The sequence below is a fragment of the Octodon degus genome, unplaced genomic scaffold, assembly GCF_000260255.1.
Source record: "Octodon degus isolate 3935 unplaced genomic scaffold, OctDeg1.0 scaffold00144, whole genome shotgun sequence".
NCBI lineage: Eukaryota > Metazoa > Chordata > Mammalia > Rodentia > Octodontidae > Octodon > Octodon degus.
In genome coordinates, this window is record NW_004524720.1 from 654,420 (window position 1) to 674,027 (window position 19,608).

The window sequence follows — 19,608 nt, forward strand, 5'->3', positions numbered from 1 at the left end:
TGTTTATCTTGATATGTGACCTAAGTTTTAGCCACAACCAAATCCCTAAGACATAAAGTCGCTAGTCATTAAAATAAATTTTTAGCCCATGAGTTACAGAAGACTTGCATATGGAAGAGGCATTTATCATTTCCTCACATTGAGCTTAAAGCTCAAAACTGCAATAAATTCTACAATTCTAGCAATAAAAGCCATGTTGGAAAGAATAATGTTACTTGGATTTTTACTTGAAACTGCCTTAGTGTGTTTATTAAATGCTTGTGGGAAAAGCATCTCACAGGTATAAAATATGGTGTTCAAGAAAGGACAGGTTAGCTCCTAGCTCACGAAAGCTTTGCTATCAAATTTGACGTATTTGGTCCATTTCTCACCTTTAAACACTCCCTTCTTTGTTTCTTGTTTTCCAATAAATCACTCTTTTAATTTATCTCACAACTCTTGCTGATTCTCCTTACTTTCTTTCCAGGTATCTTTTTCTTTTAACCATTCATTCTCCTAAAAAAAAAAAATTGGTTTCACCTATGCCTCTCTTCTGGTCTTCCTCAGCGTTAAGGATAATATATGACAGGGTGGACTCATACCTATGCTCATAGCAGCACAACGCACAATAGTTAAATCTTGGAAGTAGCCTATATGTCCAATGACAGATAAATGGATAAATAAAATGTGGAATTCATACATGATGGAGTAATACTCAGCCATAAAGCAAGACAAATGTGAGTCACTGTGGCTGTACCTGGAGACCGAAATACTAAGAGAAATAAATCAGATGCAGAGGATGAAATGTCACATGGTTTCTTTTATAGAAGAAGCTAAATTCAAATAATCTAAAGAGCAAATTAAAAGATGCTAAGAAACAGGGAGGTAAATGTCATGGGAAAGAAAGGGGATCTAGGCCAGCAGGGAAGCAGAAGAACAGGGCAGAGGGATTAAGGACCAACACACACAGGTACCAACTTCCACAATGAGTGCACTTACTCTGTACTCATAAAGTAATATTTTTAAAAAGAAAAAGATCCTGCATTCAGCAGGATTATGCTTTTGTCCTTCACTTTTCCTTCTACTTTCTCTTCCCCACAATCTTCAAAGATCATCCATGACTGCAATTACCAAAAACAAAAATTTTATGCTCAGGTTGCACTTTTTCCTCTAGAGCATATTAATTACTTACAATAAAGGGTTCTCCTTCTACATACATACTGCTTGTCATGTCATATCAATTACTGCTATACTGTCTCTCAAGTAAATGTTTGTTTAAAAAAAGGGTAATAAAATAAGAGACAAGGAAAAAATGCCATAGGACTGTCCTGCTACAATGCCGTATATGGTTAGATTTCTAAATTTCAGTATAAAAATATATAATTGTTTATTCCTATTTTCTAAAACTATTTTTTCTTTTTTCCTTCACTTTCTGTAAAGTTTAACATATCAATATTTGATGGAAAATACTTGTTCTATATTATGTCTAAGATGCTTGATATTCAGATAGTGAGGTTAAGCTGAACTGCCTATGTTATAGGGTAATAATATCATTAAGCTTCTCTTCTGGAGGGTTAACAACTTAAATTTGCAGACCAAAAATTAGAGCAAAAGAAGGGCTGCAACAACAGCCAATGTTTTGGCCCTAGCCTTTCAAGGCCAGTGAAGACTCAGGACATAAGAGAACCTGTACTGTAACTCAGTGATGTCCCAAATTTTCTGATCAAGGAGATTATGGGGCCACAGAGGAAAGTGATAGATGATGTACAGTGTTCCTAAGGAGAGTCACATGAGAGAAAACATTCTCTCAGGCTTTCACAGAGAACAAATTGGTCAAGCAATGGCCGTGACTCATCCACACGGCTGACACTGACAAAGGATCTACAAACTGTGGTACAGGGTTTCAGGATAAATCCTGAAGGGATTTGACCTGGTCAGATACAAAAGTTACATTTCTTGTTATATAGGCCTTGCTTTCCATCCAGCAGAAAAGTATAAACATGAGGATTAAAAAGTAAAGCCATATTAATATGCTGAGCTGTAAAAGGCTCAAGTCAATAACTTCTGACATTGCCAGTCTTACAGATAACCCACTACTACTGTGGACTACTGGACTATATTGAATTATTTTGCTGAATTCACGTACCTACAATACTTAAATGGCAATGGAATACCCATCTCTGACAAAACTAAACAAAAAAGGGGATATAAATGAAGGACCATTTTGTATCTGTATATACAAAATAGTTAGGATAGATATACAGCTACTTTTGCTTAATTCAATGAGAAGAAAGATGTGCACTAATAGTGTTCAGACAGGAGACCATGTCTGTGTCTTGTACTCTGTATAACCACTATAGAGACAACAATATACAATGTATTAATTATTGAAACTGTCCTACTAATTGGTTTTGAAACTGTCTCATTGCTATTTGTTTCTCAATAAAATTAATAAAAATTAAAAGTTAAAAAAAGAAATTTCCTACACAAAACATATATGTGGCCAACAGACACATAAAATGATGTTCAACATCAGTATTTATCAGGAAAATGCAAATCAAAACCACAAGTGTGCTTTTTACTTGTTATTATCGCTGTTTAAAAAAATCAGACTTAAAAAGTGCAAGTAACATTGTGTGGAGCAAAGTAACCTTCATACAGCTGGTAAAGCTGTTATGGAAAACAGCATAGCGTGCCTCCCCCATTATAACTAGAGCTGCCTTATGACCCAGCCATTCCTCCTCTGAGTGTGTACTCAAGAGAAATGAAATCAGTATGTTTAGGAGATATTCGCACATCCGTCTTCCTTAAGCATCACCTACATTCACCAAACTATGGAAACACTTAAGAGTCTGCTTACAGATTAATGCTTAAGGAAATGGGGTACATACAGTACATTCTGTGGAATATTATTTAACCTTGACACAGAGAAAGCTCTTGCCATTTGTCACCATACAGATGAAGCTGGAGGTGAGTGTGCTAAGTGAATTTGTATTTTTTAAAGAATACAAAATAGTTTTTAAAAGCATTAGAAATGATACAAGATTTGTTGTTGTATTACGTGATGCTATCTTGAAATCAATTTAGGGTACCAGACATAAGCATGAAAAATTGATTAAAAAAAAGAAGAAGAAGAACAAAACAAGAACAAAAAGAAAGTTTTAAGAAATCAAAGTGAAAAAACAGACTGGGGAGATAGCTTGTCGGTCTAAACATCTGCCTGTAAGTATAAAGACCTGGGTTCAATGTCTGGTATTGCATGCCATGCCAGCCCCACATGCAAAAACAAACAAACAAACAAACAAAAAACCCAAACCAACCGAACAAACAAAAAAACTGGGGCTGGGGAGTTAGCTCAGTAGAATAAGTGCTTGCCTGGCAAGTGCAAGGGCCTGAGTTCAATCTCTGGTTCTGCCAAAAAAAAAAAAAAAGCTAAGGGAGCGCTGTGCCAGCTACCATATCTGGGAGTAGTGGCACACCCTGTAATCCCAGCACTGGAGAGGCTGAAACAGGAGGATCATTATGAGTCTGAGCTGCGTAGTGAGACCCTGTACCAAATTAATTAATTGATTAATTAATTAAATAACTGACTAAAAAACAAATTTAAAAAGGAAAATAAATTAAAAAATTTAAGCATCAATTGCTCTTTTCAACAGACCAGCAGAAATCAGTAGACTGTTATCCAAAGTATTCAAAGTAGTATCCTGTATGCATATATATATATATATATATATATATACATTTTTCCTTCTCTCTCATTCTTTTCTTCATTCTAGTTTCTCTTTCCCACTGAACAAATTTTTTCCCTTTCACAGTACCTTTTGTACCCCTCAGATTTTGTTTATTCTTTCAGGTTCTAACACCAGTGAGACAATACAATGTTTGCAATTGGTAAATAAGATAAATGATGTGGTCAATTTTTTTTTTCAGAATTGGAGATTGAACTCAGGCCCTTGCACTTGTCAGGCAAGCACTTATTCTACTGAGTTATCTCCCCAGCCCCAGTTTTTGTTTGTTTGTTTGGTTGGTCTTTCTTTGTTTTTGCATGTAGTCATTTTGTTATAGATCTCACAATAAGAAATGTACATACTTATCTGAGTCCAGCTTATTTCATTTAACATAATTATCTCCTGTTCCATCCATTTGCTTGCAGATGACATGATTTCATTCCTTTGATGTCTAAGTAATACTCCTTTGAGTGTATTTAATACATTTTTAACCCATTCAACCCTTGATAGACACCTAGGCTGATTCATACGTTGGCTATTATGCACTGTGCCATGATAAATGAATATGCAGATATCTCAGGAGCATGTGACTTGGATATATACCAAGGAGTAACACTCAGCCATAAAGAAAGACAAATGTGCGTCACTGTGGATGTACCTGGAGACCAAAATACTAAAAGAAATATGTCAGATGCAGAGAATGAAATGTCACATGGTTTCTTTTATGCAAGAAACTAACAATATGCAATGTATTAATTATTTAAACTGTCCTATTAATTGGTTTTGGAACTGTCTCATTGCTGTTTCTCAAAAAAGTTAATAAAAATAATCTACTCAATGAAACTATAAATCAATGTAACTAGAGACAGAATTAAGATGGATGAAAAACAAAAATTAGGTTTAAAAAAAGAAACTAAGTTCAAATAATCTAAAGAGCAAATTAAAAGATACTAAGAAATAGTATACTTCGTGGAAATGGGGAGGGGATGCAGGGATGGGCAGGGCAGAGAAGGGGAGGCAGGTCAGCTGGGTCCTATGGTAAGTTTTATTTTTAGTTTTCTGAGGCACCTCCAAACTGAGTCCCACAATGACAACCCATATCTCTATCCTAAAATTCAGATATGAATATCCCACTGATTAGCTGCAGTCACCATTCAGCCATCCCACAGGCATCTCAGTGTCAGCACAACCAGAACAAACTTGCCATTCATTCATTATATAATACAAGTTTGTGAGATGCCTGTCCTGAGCCTGGTCCTGGGCTCTGCATTGAATGTACAGTGATGTACAGACTGACTGGTCTCTCCCTTTAGTGAGGGTCAGAGTTCCCTCACTAGGCCTCCACCTGTACTTCCTGGGTCAGTAAGTGGGTCCACTGGTCACCTGGCTTCCAAAGCTAGAAACTAAACAATATGCCTGATTCCTCCTCCTCCTCCTCCTCTTCCTCCTCCTCCACCACCACCACCAACACCAACACCACAACAACCCCATTTCAATCATTTGTCGGGTCCTATCCATTCTCTTTCTTCTCTTTCAATCTGTTGCTTTATCTGTTCTTCATATGCTACATCGCTCAAGTTTACTTTAAACTACTTTCATCTTACTTACAATAACCTAACAAGTCATCCTAACTCTGTTCATACTTAAAACTCTCCAGGGACTCTCAATTGACTTTAAAACAATATCCAAACTTAGCCTGATACACAAAGGTCTGAAGTATAATTGCCTATTTATATGTCAGTGCAAAACACCATAGAGCAAAATGGTCTAAAAGACTAAAGACAGACGACTCTTATTTTTAGACAACAGAATGATAAGCTGAAGGAAGAAAATAGGTTCTACCAGAAAGTAAGGGCACAGAATGTGATAAGCAAATGGTAGAACACACAGAAAGTACACTTCTGAATGGTTCTCTATATGACCAGAGGATGAATATGATTGTATTAATCATACTTTCTTCACTGTGATAAAATATCTGAGAAAGGCAATGTAGAGGAAGAACAGTTTCTGTTGGCTCTTGATTTCAGAAATTTCAGCCTGTGTTTGGCTATCTCCATTGCTTTTAGGTCTTTGAAAAGGCAGACATGTCACAGCCAAGATGTATGGTGGCTGAGAAGGAAACAGATCAGAGCCCAAACTAAAGGGTGGCGCTGGCACCAGGCACAGTCACACTCCATGACCCACACGTTCCATCCAGACCCAGATCCCATCCCCATCATATCATCCAGTGAGCTGATCCACTGATAAAGTTAGAGTCCTCGTGATCTCTGGAAATACGCCAGACACACCCAAAAGTGTATGCTTTACTAACTTGTTAAGTGTTTCATAATCTAACCAGGCTGATAATTAAGATTAATCCTTCTACAAAGTAGCTGTGAGATGGTACTCCATAGAGCTTTGGGGGGTACATCTATACATAGTACCCCTAACAGCCTGATTGTACACACTAAATAAGTAGAATGAATAACCAGAATGAAAGGATACAGGAAAGACATATACAAAAATGAATATAATAAACAACTCAAAATATAAAGCCTAATAGAAAAATGAACTTTACATTACCCTGTTACTATACTCTGGATTATTTACTAAGTATACAATAAAAGTTAAATCATTTCCCTAGTAGCATGAAAAATGCTACTAATAGACATTGTCTGAATCATCCAAACTTTTATTTATTTTCATTAATAAAATCAAGGAAGTCAGAAAACTCAGGACTGGACAGGGCCCTAGGGTGTTGTGATTAACCAGACTTATCCCTTCTCTGCCTTGTCTCTAGCCAAGTTTAGAAAGGAAGGCATGCAGGCTGCCACAATACCTGCTTGGACAAAAACTCACATAGCTGTTAAAAGCGACACTATTGAGATTTCAGAAAGATAAAAATGAGCCTCCCAGGTGCCTCCTCTGCTTGAGCTCATCTGTTGACTCCATTTCTTTTGTTCTTTCCTAAATCTCTCTTCCCACACTGAATTTATTCCCCTTTCCCTGCTAGGATCTTTATGCATATCCCTTTTACATAGTTTCCTGCTCTCCCACCCATTCAAGTGGGTTTCATTCATTAAGGATACCTCTAAGTCCTACTTCCTCTGGAGAATCCATGATAGATTAAAGTACATCCTCCCAAATTACTTACATTAAAACTCTAGTCCTCTACACTCTCAAATGTAACTATATCTGGAGACAGGCATTTGAGAAGGTAAGGGAGTCATTATGATGGATCTGAATCCAATATTTTTGGCATCTTTATAAGAGGAGTAAGTTAGGATTCTGAGAGACAGGAGGATCATGCATGCACAAAAAGATGATCATGAGAGGAGAAGCAAGAAGGTAGCTTCCTGCACTCCAAAGAAAGAGGCCTTGGTAGAAACCAACCTTCTCGGTACCTTGGTATTAGCCTATAGAACAGTGAGAAAATAAACTTATGTTGCATCAGCTACCTAGACTACAAAACTCTCATGGAAACCTTACCAAACTAAAATACATTTTGGCACTGGAACATGGGATGCTGTTTAACTAGTACTGGAAATGTGGAAGTGGCTTTGGAACTAGTGAATGCATGGAAGCTAAAAGAACTCTCATGGGCACATAAGCAAAACTTAACTCATCTTGGAGAACTGTTGGTAGAAATATGGATGTTAAAGGTGATTTAGCTGAGGTCTCAAATGGAAATGAGGAACATGCTATTGGGACTGCAAGAAAAGTGACCCCAACAGCTGCCTGAATGAATTGTTTTCCAGAAATTTGTAGAAGGTAGAATTTGTGAATGACAAATTAGGTATTTCACAGAAAAGATTTTTAAAGAAAATTATGAAGATGCAGCATGCTTTCTCGTGACTATTTATAGTAAAATGCAGGGAGAAAAAGATAAACCAAAGAAGGAGTTGTTAAGCAAAATCCAGGACTTGAAGATCTGATCAATTTTCAATCTAGCCACATTGAAAAAATAAAAGAGAGAAAGGGCTGGGAGATAGCTCAATAGAATACGCACTTGCCTGGCAAGCACAAGGTCTTGAGTTCAATCCCCAGTTCTGAAAAAAAAGAGAGAGAGAGAGAGAATATGCTGTGCAGAGCCCAAGCCCACACCCAGGGAGTGTGTTGGAGAGCTTCTGTGCTCCCTTGTACCCACTGAGTCCCTCTGGACCCAGCCCAAGCCCTGGATGTGAGTGAGACCTTCAGCCTTGCTCTAGAGATGCCTCCAAACACCAGCATAACCAGCCCAGGCCAGACATGTGAGTGAGCACTTCCGCCATGCTCTCAGAATCACTCCAGACCCAGCCCAGGCCTGACATACAGGCCTGGTGTGAAACCCTGCAGCTGAAGTCCCCACAGAGAGGCTAGGGACCAGAACCACCCAGCTAATCCAGAACTGCACCCAGTAAGCTGAAACACTTTACTAGACCCAGAACTATAAAAGCATCTTCCCTCTTTCTCTCTTGACTGAGAAAGGGGGCAAAAGATAATCAAGGTGAACTAGTCTGCCTGGAAAACACCAGGTACATCAAGGGAAGGAGATCAGACAGAACTTAGCAGAACTAAATTAAACAAAAATTCCCAATGTAATATCTGCTTAGCTATACAGAAATAATAATTGCTCTTACTGTCTAAAATACAAAACCATTACTTACAAATATTTGTCACCTGCTAAATATCATTACCCATTATTAGTGTTCCTTATTGTAGTTCTATGAATACAAAACTATAACTGCCTTAATCATATAATCTCTCTTGGGTAAGAATTTTAGTAGGTGCTAAGATTATAACTACACCAAAGCTCTATGCCAAAGGTCAGAGGAAAGTGCTATACAAAATGAAAAAGAGAAGGAGCAAAATGCAATCTCAAGTGCCAAGCCCACTCAGAACAAATGAAGAAGACACTAGCACAGAAGAAATTGGGAATCACACAGCTGAAAAGTCTGAATTAATAGCATCTGAAGTAAAGAAACAACTGCAGAAAAGTATAGAGGAACTCAGATCAGAAATAACCTCTGAAATAAAAAAGAAATTTTAATTAATAATGTCTGAAGTAAAGAATCAATGGCAGAAACATACAGAGGAAATCAATCAGAACTAGTCTCTGAAGTAAAAAAAAAAACAAGGATAACTATAAAAAAAGAATTAACAACTGCTTCTCAAGAAGACACTGATTAAAAAAATAGAAGAGATTAGAAAAACAATGGAATCCTTCAATGAGCACTATAGGAGAGAAATAGATGTATGAGGCAGAGTGAAAGAGATAGAGGAACTTAATATCTCAATCACAACCTTGCAAAACTGTTTCAGTGAAACTGAAGACAGAGTTTCAGATCTTGAAGATGCCAAGGCAGCTAGTAAAAAAGGTAAGAAAAGATCTCTTAAAACAACTAGGATGGAGGAAAAAATAATTCATTACCTGCAAGACGATGCAAAGATGAACAACATTGGAATAATAGGCATCAGTGAGAAAGAAGGATTCAATACAAATGATGTTAAAAGAATATGGGCAGAATTGATAGCAGAAAACTTCCCAAATATGGGGAAACAATCTCACATTCAGATAACCAAAGCATACAGAACTCCAAATAACATCAACCCAAATAAAAACACACCGAGACATAATAGCCAAGATCCTTGAAATCTAACACGACAACAATATACTGAAAGCTCCTAGCGAAAAGAAACAGGTCACATTTAAAGAAAAACGCATCAGAATAACAGCAGACTTTTCTTCACAAACCATGAAGGCAAGAAGACCATGGAGCAGAGTACTTCAGGTCTTCTATGAAAACAAATTCCACCACAGACTACTATACAGCTGCAAAACTCTTTCAAATTAGGTGGAGAAGTAAAATACTTCCATGACAAAGAACAACTAAAGAATTTCATGACAAAAAAGCCAACCCTACACACTACTAAAAGATATTTTAGAAAGGGACAAAATGATCAGAATTCCACGAATCAACATGGAAGGAAACCACAAAATAAAGCAAACTATTAAACATAGGAGAGAAAGGAGTAAACAAAAGCAGGTAAATAACATGTCAATCATAGGTCAATATATCTCAGTTATAACCATCAATCTAAATGGACTCAATTCAACAATTAAAAGAAATAGAGTGGCACAGCAGATTAGGAAGCAAAATCCAACAATATGCTGTATACAAGAAACACACTTAACTCGTACAGAAATTCAAAGGATGGAAAACAATACTACATGCCCCAGCACCTCAGAAAAAAGCAGGGGTAGCAATCTTGTTCTCAGACACTCTCAACTTCAAACCAAGAATGATCGAACAAAATAAAGAAGGCCACTATATACCGGTTATTGGAAAAATTCATGTAAGAAGTAATGCACATAAATATGTATGCACCAAACACAGGAGCACCCAACTACATAAGACAAATCTTAATGGACATGAAAAATCTAATATCCAATACCACAGTCTTAACAGGAGACCTTAACACCCCTTAACTCTAAAAGGTTAAGCAGATAAAAAAATTATCAAAGAAGTAGCAGAGCTGAACCAGAGCTTGGAACAAATTGACTTAGGGGACATATACAGAGAGTTTCACCCAAACAGAGCTAAATATGCATTTTTTCCAGCTGAACATGGGTCATTTTCTAAAACAGACCACATACTAGTCCATAGGTTATACTTAAGTACATGCAAGAAAACAGAAATTATCCCATGCATATTATCTGACCACAGTGCAATGAAACTGGAAATAAACCACAAAAGAAGCTAGTAAAACCCCATAAATATATGGAAATTAAACAACACCCTACTCAGCAGCCAATGGGTCACAGATGAAATTAAACAAGAAATTGAACAATATCTATAATTCAAAGAAACTTCAAGAACAACTTATCAGAACTTATGGGATGTGATGAAAGCAATACTCAGAGGGAAACTTATAGCTGTTAACTCCAACATTAGGAAAACAGAACAAGAACAAATAAACACACTAATGCTACACCTCAAACATCTAGAAAAGGAAGATCAAATCAAACCCAAAGCCCAAAGATGGGAAGAAATTATAAAGACTAGGGCAGAAATTATTTCAATCAAGACGAAGAAGACAGTTCAAAGAATTAATGAATCAAAAAGCTAGTTATTTAAAAGATTAAATAAAATTGATAAGCCCCTAGCTAATCTCATCAAAAAGAGGAAAGAAAAAATTCAAATACAATCAATAAGGAATGAAAAGGGTATAATCACCACAGACTCATTGGAAATTCAGAAGATTATCAATAGCTACTTTGAGAATCTTTACTCTCACAGAATAGAAGACACAGATGAAGCAGACAGATTCTTAGAAAGGTACAAATTACCAATACTGTATCAAGAAGATATAACAACTCTCAATAACCTGATAAAAGCCAATGAAATATGAAATGTAATAAAAAACCTACCGACAAACAAAAGTCCATGTCTTGATGGATTCACAGCTAAATTCTACAAGAAATTTACAGATAATATATTGCCTATATTCCACAAACTCTTTAATGAAATTGAAAAGGAAGCAGTCCTCCCAAAATCGTTCAGGAAGGCAAGTATTATACTGATTCCAAAACCAGGGAAATATGCAACTAAAAAAGAGAACTACAGGCCAATCTCCCTTATAAACATAGATGGAAAAATCTTCAATAGAATCCTAGCAAATAGAATACAGCAAATCATCTAGAAGATCATACACCACGACCAGGTAGGATTCATCCCAGGGATACAAGAATGGTTTAATATATGTAAATCAATAAGTGTAATAAACTATATCAATAGAGCCAAATCCAAAAACCACATGATTGTGGGCTGGGGAGATGGCTCAGTGGAATAAGCGCTTCCCTGGCAAGCGCAAGGACCTGAGTTCAATCCCCGGTTCTGAAAAAAAAAAAAAAAAAAAAAAAAAAAACTACATGATCATTTCAATCAATGCAGAATGCACTTTTGAAAAAGTCCAACAGTCATTCATGTTCAAAGTCTTATAGAACATTGGAATAGATGGCATCTACCTCAATCTGATAAAAGCCATCTATGACAACCCAATGGCTAATGTAATTCTAAATGGGGAAAAACTGAAATCTTTTGCTCTCAGATCTGGTACAAGACAAGGATGTCCTCTATCACCACTCCTATTCAATATAGTTCTGGAATCATTAGCTAGACCCATTAGACAAGAGAGAGAAATAAAGGAATAAGAATAGATAAAGAAGTTAAACTATCATTATTTGCAGATGACATGATACTTTACTTGGAAGACACAAAAAACTCCACCAAGAAGCTACTAGAATTAATGCACAAATTCGGGAGCATAGCAGGATACAAAGTCAATAACCAAAAGTCAATAGCATTCCTCTACACAGATAACAAACACACTGAGAGGGAAATTAGAGAAACAATACCTTTTACAATAGCACCAAGGAAAATGAAATACCTAGGAATTAACCTAACTAAAGAAATCAAAGATCTTTTCAGGGAAAATTACAGTACTCTGAAAATAGAGATCATAGAAGATTTCAGAAAATGGAAAGATATTCCCTGCTCCTGGATAGGAAGAACCAGCATTGTGAAAATGGCCATACTCCTCAAATTGCTGTATGGATTTAATGAAATCCCTATCAAAATACCACCAACATACCTCACAGAGCTAGTGAAATCATTCCTAAAATTTATTTGGAACCAGAAAAGACCTAGAACAGCAAAGGCAATCCTGGGCAACAAAGACAAGGCAGGACGCATTACAATTCCTGCTTGAAATTATACTGCAAAGCTACTGTGATAAAATCAGCATGGTATTGGCAAAAAAAAAAAAAACAGACCTGAGGATCAATGGAATAGATTAGAAGATGCAGAAGCCATTACAAACACACTCAGCCACCTTGTGTTCGACAAAGGGGCCAAATGTGCTTCCTGGAAGAAGGATAGCCTCTTTAACAAATGGTGCTGGAAAAACTGGCTCTCTACATGCCCAAAACTAAAACTTGACCCAGGTCTATCACCATTCACTAAGCTAATATCAAAATGGATTAAAGATCTAAACATTAAAACAGAAACACTAAATCTCCTGGAAAAGAAAGTATGAGAAACTCTTGAAGACATAGGGGTAGGCAGAGTTTATGAACAAAAATCAAATCTCACGAGTAATACTCAAAAGAATTAACAACTGAGACCTCCTCTTATTGAGAAGATTTGCACATTAGAAGAAATTACCAACAAAGTGAAAAGACAACCAACAAATCTGGAAAAAAAACTAAACTAACAAGCACTCAGACAAAGGTCTTCTCTCCAAACTGTATAAAGAACTAAAAATATTAGGGCCCCAAAATTTAAAGACCCAGTCCACAAATGGGCATCCAAAATGAACACATACTTCTCAGAGGACAAAATAATAGGAGCAAATAAATACATGAAAAAATGATCCACATCACTACCCATCCATGAAATGCAAATTAAAACAACACTGAGATACCATCTCACTCCAGAAAGAATGGCTATCATAAAGAAACAACCAACAACAAATGTTGGAGAGGCTGTGGTGTAAAAGGAACCCTTCTCCACTGCTGGTGGGAATGTAGACTGGCACAACCATTATGGAAATCAGTGTGGAGACTCCTTAAAATACTAGGACTGGAAATCCCATTTAAACCAGCTATCTTCCTATTAGGAATTTTCCCAGAAGAACTCAAAACATCCTATCATAGTGACATATGTGTACGGATGTTTATAGTAGCACAATTTGTGATAGTCAAATCTTGGAAACATCCAAAATGCCAGTCACCTGAGGAAAGGATGAAAAGGGTTTGGTATTTTTATGCAATGTAGTATTACTTACCTATCAAGAATGATAAACTCAAAGCCTTATATTGAAGTGGATGCCACTTGAAGATATACTCATAAGTCAAATAAACCAGACCCATATGTGTAAATATCATATAGACTCCCTAGTGTAAGAACTCAAAACAAGAAATAAAAACAGAAAGGCATAGCACAATTAAAAGGAAAGCGAGAACTTAAGGAGTAAACAATGCAGAGAGAGCAAGGAGAAAAGCTAGGAAACATGACAGGGGCAAAACCATACACTTATATGCACAAGATGATTAAGGCAATGATCTTGAAAATCTCCATCAGGCTTTTGAAACTAGCAGTTAATTGGTAGGATTCTTACCCTGATTAACTATATATGCTGATAGGAAGAAAGCTATGAACTAAACAACTGCACTGAAGATAGCAGTGTGTAATATTAGGTAATGCTTGGAATGCCTGTCTTTCTGGTCTTCTAAATATGTACTGCTTCTAATTTCACATTAATTACTGCTATACTGTCTCTCAAGTAAATGTTTTTTTTTAAAAAAAAAAAAGGATAATAAATGAAAACAAGAGACAAGGAAAAAAAGTCACAGGACTGTCTTGCTACAATGCTGTATATGGTTAGATTTCTAAATTTCAGTGTTTAGAAACTGTTTATTCCTGTTTTTAAAAATATTTTTATTTTAAAAAATATTTACTTTTTCTTCACATTCTTTAGGGATTTAATGTTTAACATATCAAAACTTGATGGAAAATACTTGTTCCATGCTATGTCTAAGATGTTTGATATTCAGACAGATAGTGAGATTAGTCTCAACTGCCTATGTTGTAGGGTAATAATATCATTAAGCTTCTCTTCTGGAAGGTTAACAACTTAAGTTTGCATACCAAAAATTAGTAAAAAGAAGGGCTGCAAGGACAGCCAACATTTCGGCCCTAGCCATTCAAGGCCAGTGAGGACTCAGGACATAAAAGAACCTATACTGTAACATCCTGTAACTCAATGGTGTCCCGAATTTTCTGATCAAGGAGATTATGGGGCCACAGAGAAAAGTGATCGACAATGTAGTGTGCACCTAAAGAGAGTCACATGGAGAGAAAACATTCTCTCAGGCTTTCACATTGAGAAAATTGGTCAAACAATGATCATGACTCATCCACATGGCTGACGTTGACAAAGGATCTACAAACTGCAGTACAAGGTTTCAGGGTAAATCCTGAGGGGATTTGACTGACCTTGTCAGATACTGGAGTTACATTTCTTGTTATATAGGTTGCTTTATCTTGGACTTAACCATCCAACAGAAAAGTATAAATACAAGGTATAAAAAGTAAAGCCATATTAATATGCTGAGCTGTGAAAGGCTCAAGTCAACAACTTCTGACATTGCCAGTTCTATGGATAACTCACTACTACTATGGAATACTGGGCTATATTGGATTATTTTGCTAAATTCATGCATCTACAATATTTAAACAGCAATGGAATACCCATCTCTGGCAAAAGTAAACAAAAAAGGGGGATATAAATGAAGGACCATTTTGTATCTGTATATACAAAATTGTTAAGATAAATATACAGATACTTTCTCTTAATTAAATGAGAAGAAAGATTTTACTAATAGTGTTTGGACAGGATATCATGTTTGCATCTTGTACTATGAATTAGTACTATAAAGACAATAATATGCAATGTATTTAATTATTGTAACTGTCCTACTAACCTGTTTTGAAACTGTATCATTGTTATTTGTTTCTCAATAAAATTAAAAAAGAAAGAAAATATGCTGTGCAGAGAAAATGGAAGTTGTGGCTGGATGTAGTCTAATAGCATCCCTCCAACCAAGGGGATTGGGGCCCATGGTGATGCTATTAGCAGTTGGTGGAACTTGTAAGAGGTGGGGCCTACTGGGCAGTCTTTAGTTCCTTGTGGCTGTGAGATAATTCCCTCTGGGCCCTTTAAGTCCTCTAGACCTAAAAGTCCTGGCCTCTCCTGTCTTCTCTTTTCCTGGCTCCAGTGTACCCAGTTGCTCATTCATATACAAGCTACCTCTCACCACTGCTACCTGAGTCATGTGTGGGCAGCCAGCAGTGATCTTTACTGAAGAGCTTGTGCTCTGCCATTTGGATTTTAAGTCTGAATTTTCTTTCTAAGAGGTCTGATCATGTACTTTGCTATGTAACACAAAGCTGTCTACTAGAGTCACTGGACAATAAAATTATAGGTTATGGGCATCACTCTTGGATTCACAACCTAATTCTCTGGGTGTGCTGCCACCTCGGACTAAAGGTGACTGAGATGGGATAAAATGAAGGAAGGCAGATGAGCTTCTGGGGTTCTACAGGTCAGACTAATATAGCTGTCCAACTGTAAACAGCATCTTGGGTTCAGAAATCAGGGTGGAAATCAGTGATCTTACTCATTAGTATTCATCAACAAATTTCTTACTTCCTGTTTCTGCAACCCTATGATCTGCTGGACTAGCCATCTTAGTTCCAAAGGGAAGAATTTTTTCACTCTGAAACACAACAATGATTCCACTGTACCGAAAGTTAAAACAGCCCCCTTTTCACTCCAGGCTCCTCATGCCTCAAACTCAACAGGCAAAAAAGGAAGTTACAGTGACCATCAAGGAGAAATTAGGTTGATACCAGAGAAAGAGCATGTGTGGAACACAGGAGATCCCATAAAGTATCTCTCAGTATTGCCATAATATGTTATTAAAGTAAATGGAAAACTACAAGAACTGAGTCTAGGAAGGACCAGTCATGGCCCTGACCACTTAGGAATAAAGGTTTGAGTCACCACAGGTAAAGAACCACAAGAGACGCGCTTGCAAAGGGCAAAGGGAATGTGAAATGGATACTGGAGAAAGCTTATAAATACCTGCTATGATCCCATGGCCAGTTACAGAAGCGAATATTGTCTCAAAAATTTCTTCCTCCATTTATTATAAATATATTTATATGTGTCTATATGTTACCTTTGTTTCTTTTCCTCTTTTGTCTCTTCATCATGTTTGTATTTTTTTTTCTTTTGCAGTACTATGGATTGAACTTGGGACCTTGCACTACTTGCCAGGCAGGCACTCATGCCACTAAACTGTATCCCCAATTCCTCTTCATCATGTATTATAACCTCATTAACTTTGTATCTGCATATAAGTATTGTTAACTTTACACAGTAAAATTTAATTCAAGAGATGTATACAAGAAGAATTCTTTGAAAAACACCTAATGCATTTTCAGTTATATACAGATAATTATATCACATAAAGCAGAAATATGATTTTGTTATTGTCTTTATCTACAGGTTAAATTTAAGGCTTAGGAATAGCATATGAGCTTTAAGTTAACAAGGGATGCTCACCCTGTAATGTTAAACATATATGCCGGGTTGGCTGGGTCACTGTGCCCAGATATTTGATCAAGCATTAGTCAGGATGTTTCTGTGAAGGTGCTTTTTAGATGAGACTAACACTTAAGGTGGTGGTGGTGAATAAACAAAGCAGTTTACCCTCCATAATGTAAACAGGTCTCATCCAATAATTTGTGTGTGCATGTGTGTGCATGCATGTGTGTGCATGCGTGTGTATATATATATATATATATATATATATACATACCAGGACTCAAACTCAAGACCTTCTACTTGCCAGGCAGGTACTGTGCCACTGAGCTACATCACCAACCCTCATCCAGTCATTTGAAGGCATTAATAGAAGGTTGACCTTCATGGAGCAAGAAGGAATTTTGTCAGCTGACTGCCTCTGAATTCAAGCTGCAGCTCTTTCATGACCAACTCATGCCAGCATATTAGGAATCCACCACACTTGCACAATTGCATGAACCCACTCCCCAAAATAAATATAGACAGGTAGAAGATAGATAGATAGACAGACGGACGGACGGACAGACAGACAGACAGACAGACAGACATGAAGAATAAGATGTAAAAATCATCCCTTGGTATTTGGGGGGGATTGTTTCTAGGATTGTTGTGGATACCAAGGTCTACAGATGCTCAAGCCTCATTAAAATGGCACAATATTTGCATATAACCTGTACACATCCTCCCATATCTGATCTGATTTCCAGATATTTTACAATAACTAATACAATGTAAACAGTTGTCATGCTATATTACTTAGGAAATAATGACAAGAAAAGGTCAGTGTGTAGTCAGAACAGATGTGATTTTTGAAAAAAATATTTTCAATCATATTTAAATCTTATTTCTTAAGTAGGCAATAATTTAAGATTAAGATTGTAACTTAAAATCCTTTGTCTCTTTTGTTTCCCATCAGCTCATAGTTCTTGTCAGGAGCTGAACTGGCAATAAAGAGAGAGACAGACGCCATTAGAAGGCTGACCTGCACTTGGTAATAGACAGCTGTTCTTTAGAAAGACCAGTCAAAAATGGGCATCTGAGATGAATACACATTTCTCAGATTAAGAAATGTAAAAGTCAAATAAATATATGAAAAAAAGTTCAACATCATTGGCCATCGGAGAAACGCAAATTACATCACTGAGATTCCATCTCACCCAATAACTATAATCAAGAAATTAATCAATAACAAATGCTGGATGGGCTGTAGGGAAAAAGGAACCTTCTACATTATTGGTGGAGTATAGACTGTGGAAATCAGTGTGGAGATTCCTCAAAAGATTAGGATTATAGGTCCCATTTGATCCAGCTATTCCCATCCTGGGTATTTTTTCAGAAAGACTGAAAACATCATACCGGACAGGTGTATCTGCATCTGTGTTTATAACAGCATAATTTGTCATAGCTAAATCTTGGAAACAACACACATGTCCATCTACTAAGGAATACGTAAAAATATGTAGTAGTTTTAGACAATGGAATATTACTCAGCAATAAAGAAGGATAAACTTGAGGTTTTTATAGGTAAATGGATGCAACTAGAAACCATACTCATAAGTGAAATAAAACTCCCAAACACCCAGCTCAGTGATGGCAATGTTTTGGCTCAATATGTCATGCTTTGATAAACTTGTGATCATTTATATAATAACACATTTTTTTGGTCATTTGCAAACATCAATTCTAGGCCATGACACTATTCTATAGCTACCAAAGATCCCTCACACTCCACATTAGCTCTCCAGCTTGGGCCACTTACACCATGCTTTCGGGTTCCACCGCGCAAGCACCCACGGCTTTAGTGACGTTCACTAGAAGAGCTTGGTTTATTCCGACCAGGAGGTTCACCAGGGGCTGGATGCCTCCACACTTCCGCACGATGACTCGGTTTTCATGGTCTTGGCAGCACTCTCCCAAAGCCCCGACCACATTCACAAGCACTTCTTCAGGCTGATCGGTTAAGAGTCCCACCAAAGTTTCAATGGCTTTGTATTCCCGAAACCTAAATTCAGCAGAAGAAAAGAGATCAAGTTACTTTTAGTAGAAAGTTAGCTGATAATACAAGTAACAGCTAAGCATTACTAACTCCAAGATCTTCAGTCTGTCCCTACAAGAACCCCCAAATGTATGTACTGCTTGATCTCTATTATCAGACAACTATCCAGAAACTTGGTAAGCATATGGCTCTCAATCACAGCCAGCTACCTGCTTCTGAGCGGTACTCTGAGTCCCCAAGCTAAGCAGCCTAGAGGACAAGTGGGGCTGCATCCAATCTCAGTATCTATGATTCCACTCCCATCTTACACAAACTGCTTTATGATCAAAGAACACTAAATATTTCATGAAAATGAATTCTATGTTAAGAACTTTTCCTTTCAGATGCATTAATCATGATTGTTTGGGTCAATATGTTGGGAGCCACAAGGCTGAAGTTGATCCTTTGTGGAGGGCAGGATGAGGCCTCACTACCTTTGCAGTCAAGCTGCCTCAGTCTTGAGATAAACATCCTGCCTGGACACTATGGGCTATTAGTCACTAAGCAACCTGGTGTCACGTATCACAAACTTTGCAAAGGTATAAATGCCCTTACTGTTTATTGCTCAGGGGATCTCGCCAAACAGGCAGACGGGTCACCACCTCACCCAGCTTTTGTCTGCTCGCCTATCTTTTCCTCATTCCTGCCGCTGTTTCTCGCTGGGTAGAATGGATCACACTGAGAACAGCAGAT

General features: G+C 37.1%; 1 protein-coding gene across 3 annotated transcripts in view; it reads right to left on the reverse strand.

Moving 5' to 3' along the window:
• Armc4 (armadillo repeat containing 4) overlaps positions 1 to 19,608 on the reverse strand; it is a 208,388-nt gene that overhangs the window by 126,040 nt on the left and 62,740 nt on the right. For all 3 annotated transcript variants that reach the window (XM_004641825.2, XM_023701939.1, XM_023701940.1), the window contains one exon: positions 18,640 to 18,882. In XM_004641825.2, coding sequence (XP_004641882.1) covers positions 18,640 to 18,882 — 243 coding nt within the window. The remainder of the gene's footprint in view (positions 1 to 18,639; positions 18,883 to 19,608) is intronic.